This window comes from Lipotes vexillifer, unplaced genomic scaffold, assembly GCF_000442215.2.
Source record: "Lipotes vexillifer unplaced genomic scaffold, Lipotes_vexillifer_v1.1 scaffold871, whole genome shotgun sequence".
Taxonomy (NCBI): Eukaryota; Metazoa; Chordata; class Mammalia; order Artiodactyla; family Lipotidae; genus Lipotes; species Lipotes vexillifer.
Window position 1 is genome coordinate 290,941 of NW_006771782.1, and position 9,466 is coordinate 300,406.

Here is a 9,466-nt window from a genome sequence, read left to right on the forward strand (position 1 = left end):
ATTGGGCCATAAAGGAGGCAGTGCCGCCCTCCGTACTCCGGATTGGCTGAACGTGAGCCGCGCCGCCCTCACGCCGGCAACCTTGGGTACGAGAAGTGGCCCAGACTCGCCCCTGTTAGCCGCCGGTGCGGGTGCGGTGGGAACGAGGGCAGAAGGGGCTCTGGGTTCCGGGCCAGATCCGACGTACATCCGGGAGTGGCGCGCGCCTTCTCTACGGTGAGGGAACACAAGTGGGCGGCGGGAGAGAGGGGTCCGGCGCCCAGCGAGCGAATAAAGGTCCGCAACCGGAAGTGTCTTCAGAGCCGCGTCGCACCCGGAAGTGTGGCAAGAGAGCGGCCACATCCGGAAGTGTTATGCTTCCGCGGCTGCGGGAAGTAATGGTACCTGGCCAATTGAGATACGGAGTTAAAACAGGTGTTTATATATCTTTATTTCCAGAGGCTCGGTAGAGCCTCCCTTTTCGGAAAGTGTTGGAGGTTGCAAGTATGTGGCCGTGTTTTTGAATGTCTCATCCTGTTGAAACGCGAGGGGAAACGAGCCCCAGGAGTGTGTACAAGGGGGCCAGGTTCAGTAACAGCCTTTAAGAAGTTTCTTTTGCTGCGGGTCACTCTCCATTCCCCTCCCCCACAGGGATGTGCAGATGGAGGCCGGAGGAGGCACTGCTGCCCCAGCCCCCGGGGACGCGGAGGACTTGGAGGAGATGCGGTTCCCCAGTGAGGAGGCTAGAGACGGTGGAGGGATTTGCAGGGACCTACCCGGTACTGAAGATGCGAGCGTGGAGAAAACAGGTATGCATTCCCTTCACTGGGGTCTTGGAAGGAATCCCTAGGGGGTGTTATTGTTGGGGGAGGTCCATGGGGGACCAGAGGGGAGCCTTTTGGGACTCGGGGAGGTAGTTTAAACCATAGCTTGGGTCAGTGGGAAGGCATTGTGTACTCACGTTGTAGTTTAAATCATTGAGGAGTGAAAAAGAAATCAGTGGGTGTCAATGGATGTTCACTGGGGAGTTGATATGAATTTAGGTAATGGAAGAGTCAGAAAGGGATCCGTTGGGGTTAGAGAGGGGCACTAGGGATTGAGGATGTTAAGGTCAGTGAATGACCAAAAAAATGTTAATACGGTCAAAGGGAGACTATTTAGAAGTCAGTCCCCCTTTTACCCCTTTGGGGTCTTTAAATCATTGAGGTGGGAAAGGGGATCAGTGGGGGCCAGTGGGCGCTCAGAATATTTACATCATTGAGGAGTTGATGGTAGTTGTTGGAGGGAGTCTTTAAGGAACCAGATCTTAGTGGACGTTAATGATGATCATTGATGGGGAGACAGTGGACATCAATGAAATTATCTGGAGAGTCAGAGGACCAGTAGGAAGATCTTTGAAGACTCTGGTGTATGTGTAAAGGTATAGAGTGGAGGATCAGTGGAAGTCATTGTGGAATGAGTGCTCATTGACCACTTTGGAATTAGTGGATGTTAATGGGGTCATTGGGAAGGATCAGTACACATCACTGAAAATCAGTAATTGGGGGGGGGGCGTCTTTGAGAACTTGTTGGCAAGTATTGGGAGTAGGTACTTGGGGACTGTCAATGAGAAAATGAGGGAATATGAGGTCATTGGGATTTTATTAGGAAAGTATTGATACATAGTTTGCCAGTGGATAACACTGGTTGTCACTGGGGATCAGTGGACATCAACTAAAATAAGTGGGAGGGTAGTCAGTAGAGGGCAATGAAATTGTGGATTTCATTGGTAAATGTTAATGATGGTCATGGTGAAGGGCAACAGAGGTCATTAAAGTCCTGTGTGTTAGTGGATGTTATGGTGGTTATTGTAGGGAGGGGAGTGGATATCAGTGAGAATAAAGGGGAATCATATCAATGAGAATAAAAGTCAGGGGAGTCAGTGGAGGTCACTGGAAGTCTTGGATGTTAGTGGAGGTTAATGGTGGTCATTCTTGGGAATGCAGTGGACATGGAGTAGATTAAATTGTGGGTTGGGGCAGTCATTGAAGGTCATTGAAGACCCAGGTATTAGTGACGTTAATGTGGCGTCATTGGAATGTTAGTGAACAGCAGTGGGAATGAATAGGGGGTGAGGGGAGTCCTAAAGATCCGGATGTTAGTGGATAATCATGTCAGAATTTGGATTAGTGGTCATCACCAAGACTGGGAGAGTCAATGGGGTCACTAGGATCAGTGGACATCAGTGAGAATAAATAAGGGGTTAGGGTGGTGAGGGGCACATTCAAAGACGTAGATGTTAATAGATATAATGGTAGCTATTGAGGGGTGAGTAGATACCAGGAAAATAAATGAGGGGTCCGAGATTAATGGGGGAATCATTGAAAATGAAGATATTGATAATCATTCAGAGGCAGTGGAGTGCTTTGAAGACTTGGGAATGGCAGTTATTGAAAGGGGAATAATTAGTCTGTAGGGATGTAAAGGGTTCAGTAATGACAGTGAGATGGGATTATTGGAGTTTTAGGGGGATCGTTGAAACCTAAGTGTTAGTGGATGTCATTGAGGGGCAGAGGAGACACCTGGAGGTCTGTGTCAGCAGCAGGGGGTCATTGCAGGGCTGGTAGGGATTTGGTTGGTCTGTGGGCACATGGGGTTAATGGGAGTCCACAGGCAGATGACTCACCAGGGGCTCCCTTCCAGGATCCGAGACCAAGGACCAGCCACCTGGCCTGCTGCTCCAGTCCGAGGCTCCATCATGCACCTATGGGCTCTGGGGTCCGGCAGCCTCTGAGAACAGTCCCGTGGGCGGCCCTGAGAGTGGCTCAGGGGGCCAGGGCGGGGACCCCAGTGACGAGGACTGGCGCAGCAAGCGGAAGCACGTGTTTGTGCTGAGTGAGGCTGGCAAGCCCATCTACTCACGGTATGGTAGCGTGGAGGCATTGTCAACTACCATGGGTGTGATGACAGCTCTCGTGTCCTTTGTGCAGAGTGCAGGAGATGCCATTCGCGCCATCTATGCTGGTGAGCAAAGGGGCAGGAGGCAGAACAGGTGACAGTGACTGGGACTATGGCTGTCTGTCCGGCAGTAGGTCTGTCTGGCTGGCTGCCTGGGGAACTATCCAGCTAGTTAGGAGTAAGTCAGTGTGTGTGGAGGCTGGCCAGGCGTCTGTCTGTCCAGGGGTCTGTCTGTCTGTTGGCCCTGCTGGGTTCTGAGTGATTAACTCACTGGGATCTAAGTAACTGGCTGGATATTTCCTTCTTGCCTAAGACGGTGAGTTTGGGGGCTGTTTGGCTGAGTTGGTGCCTTTCTAGCTTTGTTAGTCCTTGCCGCATCTTCCTCACTCCATGCTGTGTGCCTGATTCCCTGACGATCCCATCATGTTTCTGCAAATGTCCAAACTCCCCCAGTTTGTCCTTACCTTAGTGCTGTGTCCCTAGAGTGACCGTGTGGGCTTGGACCAGGAGTGTATGCCTTCCGGGGAAGGGTGGAAGAGCCCCACCTGAGCCCGTCTTGTCACCACTGACGCATCTCTACCCCCTGCCCCTTCCCTCCCCCAGAGGACCACAAGCTGGTGTTCCTGCAGCAGGGCCCACTGCTGCTGGTGGCCGTGTCAAGGACACCTCAGTCAGCAGCACAGCTGCGGGGGGAGCTTATGGCCGTGCACGCACAGATCGTGAGCACCCTGACACGTGCCAGCGTGGCCCGCATCTTCGCGCGCAAGCAGAACTACGACCTCCGCCGCCTGCTGGCCGGCTCGGAGCGCACTCTAGACCGGCTTCTGGACAGTGTGGAGCGGGACCCGGGTGCCCTGCTGCTGGGCGCCGTGCGCTGCGTCCCTCTCGCTCGCCCGCTGCGGGATGCGCTGGGTGCGCTGCTCCGACGTTGCACGGCGCCTGGCCTGGCCCTCTCGGTGCTGGCGGTTGGCGGTCGCCTGGTGACAGCAGCCCAGGAGCGTACTGTGCTGGCCGAGTGCCGGCTGGACCCAGCCGACCTGCAGTTGCTGCTGGACTGGGTGGGGGCACCGGCCTTTGCGGCGGGCGAGGCCTGGGCACCTGTGTGCCTGCCCCGCTTCAATCCCGATGGTTTCTTTTACGCCTACGTGGCCCGCCTGGACGCCATGCCTGTCTGCCTGCTGCTGCTTGGCACCGACCCCGAGGCCTTCCACGACATGGCCACCTGCCGGCGCCTGGTTGAGGACGGCATGCACTCCCTTGGGGCCATGCGCACCCTCAGGGAGGCTGCCAGCTTCTCCAACACCCCATTGGCCGGTACCTCGGCCTACAGTGTGCAGGCTGTGGAGGCCGCCGGCCTCCGGCACTTCCTCTATAAGCCGCTGGACATCCCCGACCATCACCGCCAGCTGCCCCAGTTTACCAGGTGGGCCCCTACCCTGCGGGCAAGTGGCCCGGTAGGAAGGCTTATCTAACTGGAAGGTTCGGCAACTCATAGACATGAGTCTGGAGAGCGAGCCAGCCATGCTCTAGAGGGATGCAATAGAATGGGCCTGCCCAATGCGGGAGGCTCAGCCACCAACCTCGAGAATTCCCCTGTTCTAATGGAGAGGAGGGCCCCAGGACTTAAGGAATCCCCAAGTTTGATGGGGAGCTTAGGCCCTGTGAAGCCTCCAGTCTAATGGGGGAGGCTCAGCTCCTAACTTAACTGAACTCTCTAGACTGAGGGGAGATAGGCCAGCCACGAAAGCCCTAGACTGACCTTGTCCCCCACCCCCGTCCATCACTGCAGCCCCGAGCTGGAGGCCCCATACAGCAGACAGGAGGAGCGACAGCGCCTGTCCGACCTGTACCACCGCCTGCACGCACGCCTCCACAACACCTCCCGGCCCCTGCGCCTCATTTACCACGTGGCCGAGAAGGAGACGCTGCTGGCCTGGGTGAGTTGAGTGGGGGGCTCTGAAGGAGTTAACTGCCCCACTTCAAGCCTTCTTTCCCTCCCCTGTATCCCGTCCAGCTGTGATAGCCTCATTCAGATGCACCACGCCTTGGCCTGGGCTGCGGTTCTGCCTCCAGAAGTGTCCTGGCCACTCCGTGTGTCTGTGAAACCCAGCAGTTGCAGTGTCCAGAACCTTTAGTTCCATCATTCTGTTGACCGTTCCCTCGGTCAACAGTAACCATCTGGTAAATACCAGAGAAACAACCAGTAGAGAGTCTGGTGGTTTTTTGTTTTTTTTTTCTGGAAAAACAAATTTATTTTTAAAATTTTAAAATTACTGAAAACATTTAAAATGTTCTAAGTAGCAATAACTGTCTCTATCAGACAATACAAGTGTGAAAATTACTAGCAGAAATATGAAAAGACGCATACTATTTGAGGTAAAATTGAAATACAGAGTTTTCTGAATTTCATTCAATAATGTGTTTCCAGATATTAGGATCTTCTGCCATCATGTGGAAATTTTTGAAATTACACTTACACAAAAAATTCCTGTATCTGACTGGAGTATTCCAGTCAATACTAGAAGGAATAAATGAATCCAGTTGTAAACAAGGTAAATATTCTTAGAAGAATTTAGTGAAAATTACCATGCACAGTTGCTCCTAGTTTCTGTCTTCTTCCAGAGAGAAGATGGTGTTCACTGTAGCTTAAGGAAACTGCATGACAGACACTCAACTTCTTTTTCTGTTTCCAAGATTCTTAGCAGTTACGCCTAGGACTCTCACAGTTCATGATCTTAAATTTCTTAAACACTCTTTAATTATCTCTTTCCATTCTTAGGCACTTAAAACACAAAAGTGCCAAATCTGAATTTGTTCTTCACATAAAACAGAAATTAAGTTTTCTTCTTTTTAGACACATGCATTGACACTTGTAGACAAACCACCAGTCTACAGTAGAATGTCTCCTGGTTAGCCACCAGTAGAGTGTCTTTGACTTTCAAGAGGCCCCGTTATCCACCATCACTGTGCTCGCTGATTTCCCATGAGCCCCGCCCACGTGTCTGCAGGTACCAGCTGAGCTTTGACTCCATGAGTTCCCAGCACTCTTGAACACTACAAGCTTGGTCCCCTGCTGTGCCTTCCACCTGGGGTATCCTTCTCTGGGGTCTCCTCAGGGTTCCTGTCCTCACTTCCTATGGGTCTATTCAAGGTCAGCTTCAGGGAGTTTGGTCACATGACTCCACTGGAAATGGCACTTTCCCCTAGATTCTGCTATTTAGTGCATATTTATTAAATCATTTATTTGCATGCCTGTTAGGTATCAGGCATTGTTCTAGGTTGAGAATTTTATTTAATAAAAAAAAATTTCTTTAGCTTTCATTTTCAAGCAATTTTACACTTACAAAGAAGTTACAAAAAGTTACTTTAAATAGGTCCTTCATGTAGTTTCTCCAGATGTTAACATAATCACAGGAACTCATTAAATCAGGGAATTAACATCAGTACAATCACATCTTATCCACAGACCTCATTCAGACTTCACCACTTGTCCCACTAATGTCCTTTTACTGGTCCAGAATCCAGTCCAGGATCACATATTAGGTTTATTTATTGTGTCTCCCTAGCCTCGTTTGTTCTGGAACATTTCCTCAGTCTTTTTTTTGTCTTTTATGACTTGGGCACTTTTAGAAAGTACCAGCCAGTTAGTTTGTAGGATGTCCCTCAACTTGGGTTTTTCTAATATTTTATCAAGACTAAATTGAGGTCATGCATTCTGGGCAAGTATATCACAGAAGTGATGTTGTGTCCTTTTCTGCTTCATATCGGGAGGACCACAATGTCACTGTACCCCATTGATGGTGTTAACTTCTATCACTTCATTAAGGTGGTAGCTGCCAGGTTTCTCCACTTTAAAGTTAGGTGTTTTTGCCCTTTGTAATTAGTAAATATCTTGTGGTGATTTTGTAATTAGTAAATATCTTGTGGTGATTGTGTCAGTGTTCTCTTTTTCACCGTATTTTCTTCCACTAATTTTAATATCCATGAATGATTTTTGCCTTTGACAGTTGTTTCTCTGGTATTTACCAGATGGTTACTTTTCTGACTCCATCATAACTTCATTTATTGGTTGAGATTCTACTGTATGGAAGAACTTTCCCTGCTCCTATTTATTTGTTGAATTTTGAATTTTATATTATGGAATTTTCTTGAATTCAGTGGGCTAAAATCTTTTCCTTTCATTTATTTTTGTGCTCAAATTGTCTCTGAGTTAGCCAGCAGGAGCCATGATTTAGCCAGACTGGCCCCTGTATCTTTTTGACACGTCTGCATGACTGCTTAAGCACTTCTTACTTTCTGGCACAAGATATTCCAAGCTCATTTTGTACTTTCGCTGTGCCAGTCCTGAAATTGGCCATCTGTCCAATGAGCCCTTGTACGTTTCAGTGGAGGACGGTATTTCAAAAACAAGATCTGGTAGGCCCAGGATTTTAAATTGGGTGGTCAGGAAATGACATCCACATAGGAGGGGAGGTCACAGGTCGTGTGGGTATCTCCAGGAACAGTACACCTGGCAGAGGGAAAGGACTGTGCAAATGCCATGAGGTGAGGCTGAGCCTGGTTATGTTTGAGGAACAGCAAGGAGAGGCTAGAGTGGCTGGAACAGAGAGAGCGAGGGGGAGAGCAGAGAGAGGTGATGTGGAAAGGTGCTGGTGACCTGGTCAGGTTAAGCCTCTCAGGTTGGTATGAAGATTAAATTGCGTTAATCCTCCTATTATGCCCAGGCTACAGATGATAAAAACAGGTGTGTGGAGCTTAGAACAGGACTTTGTATACAACCATTGCTCATTAAACGTTAAGCATTGTTGTCACCATCCCCAGTGCACACATAAGTGAACTGAGGTCCAGAGGGTGTACATACACACACACACAGAGCCAACATCACCCAGCTGAAGCCACTAGATCTCGCTGGTCCCTTGGCCCACTCAGGATACGACAGCATCAGCTTACCCACTTTAGCCCAGTGACCAGGCAGCACCAAGGAGGAGCTGCTGCCAGATGCACCTTCCAGACGGGACAGGTATGGGGCTAGGGTGGGGTGGACAGCACCGGGCATGGCCAGCTCCGGCCCAGCTGACCCTGTCTCCTCTCAAACCCCCAGGTGACCTCCAAATTTGAGCTGTACACCTGCCTCAGCCCCCTGGTGACCAAGGCAGGTGCCATCCTCGTAGTGACCAAACTCCTGCGTTGGGTGAAGAAAGAGGAGGATCGTCTGTTCATTCGTTACCCACCCAAGTACTCCACGCCCCCAGCAGCCCCAGCTGTCTCCACGGACCAGGCTTCCCATAACGGCCTGTTTACTGGACCTTGAGAGGCGGAGCTCCCAGACTGTGCCGTGTGGGGAACCACCATCTTTGGCTTTTACTTCCTGTCTCCACCCTGGAAATGGGCCGGGGCGCAGGGGAGGGGGGGTTGCTGGTGGTGGTGTCTGTGGCTGGTCCCTGTCTCCCCGGGCAATGGAGCGAGATCTGGAGGGCTGCCCACACACGAGCGAGGCGTGGCAGAGTGACTGCACACAGGTGAGCCGGCTGCGTCCCCAGCCCCCTTCTGCCCCTCCGGTGGGGAAATCCTTAGGACTCCCGCTTCCCCTCCCTCTGCCACACCTCCTTCACTTGGATGATGTTGCAGCCTCTGTCAGGGACCGTCTGCTCCAGTCCTGGGCACCACACCCTCCGTCCTGCATCAGGGGTTTGCCTCCCCCACGGGATCTCAGCCCTGAGGGTCCAGGGCTGGCCAGGGTCTCCTTGGGTGGCCCACAGGGGTTCTGGAATTGGAATGCAGGACCAGCCTGCGCCCAGAAACAGCCTGAAGATATTTTAAAGAAAAAAACTGCACATAAAAAGCCTAAAACCGACCCCCGTAAGGACATTCCTTTGTGCTTCGTGCACTTCGCCTTTACCCAGTCAAGAGTGGCCCCATCAGTGTTGGCTGCTGCCAGCATTAGCGAGAAGATGGCCTCCAGCGTCTACCTGTCTGTGTAACCCGGGACAAAGCACCTGACTTCACACGGTGGCTGAGATCCAGAATTTCTACATAGATCCACTTACCTTCCACGGCTCATTCTACTCACTCGTGAAATGGAGATACCTAACCTCTCATAGGCTAAGTGAGGATTCGTGAACGAAAAGGGACTCAACGCGTACCACCACATAGCGTACGGACATTTGTCCCAGGCTTGCACAACCTGCACAACACAAGCATCCTAGAGAGGGAGATGGCGAGACCTGCCTGTAATCTCCATGCGTGCACGCAGCACTCACTCGCCAACGACCAATACCCTAGTTTTGCCCTTCTTTCCTCTAACCTGGAGTTGCAGGCCTCGTGGTGCACGCGTGCGGGCCAACTGTCACTCGGGGGCTCTGGGCTGTTCCCTCCTGGGAGCTGAAAGCCCATTGCTCCTCACCCTGGTCAACTGACGCACAGACACGCACTGGACGCGTGCGCTCTGCACAGCCTGTCCGCCCTCACGTGACTTTTTTTTTTTAAGCCAATCATCGCCCCAAGCGCAGGCGCGCCAGTCGTGCGAGCGTTGGAAAATGGCGGGGAAGTT

The 9,466-nt window shown here is 51.4% G+C and overlaps 1 protein-coding gene across 1 annotated transcript; it reads left to right on the top strand.

The window, feature by feature from the left end:
* The first annotated feature begins 347 nt into the window (after positions 1-347).
* Positions 348-8,304, top strand: MON1B (MON1 vesicular trafficking associated B). The gene is made up of 6 exons (XM_007447139.1): positions 348-414; positions 631-788; positions 2,662-2,982; positions 3,520-4,339; positions 4,706-4,853; positions 8,018-8,304. The coding sequence occupies exons 2-6, from the start codon at positions 641-643 to the stop codon at positions 8,225-8,227; spliced, it is 1,647 nt and encodes a 548-aa protein (XP_007447201.1). The 5' UTR covers positions 348-414; positions 631-640; the 3' UTR covers positions 8,228-8,304.
* The last annotated feature ends 1,162 nt before the right edge of the window (positions 8,305-9,466 follow it).

Excerpts from the sequence above, each read along its gene's own strand:
- MON1B (XM_007447139.1), top strand. The coding sequence starts at position 641 with ATGGAGGCCGGAGGAGGCACTGCTGCCCCAGCCCCCGGGGACGCGGAG. Across the intron at positions 789-2,661 it reads TGCGAGCGTGGAGAAAACAG|GATCCGAGACCAAGGACCAG; the intron begins GTATGCATTCCC and ends GCTCCCTTCCAG. Across the intron at positions 4,854-8,017 it reads AGGAGACGCTGCTGGCCTGG|GTGACCTCCAAATTTGAGCT; the intron begins GTGAGTTGAGTG and ends TCAAACCCCCAG.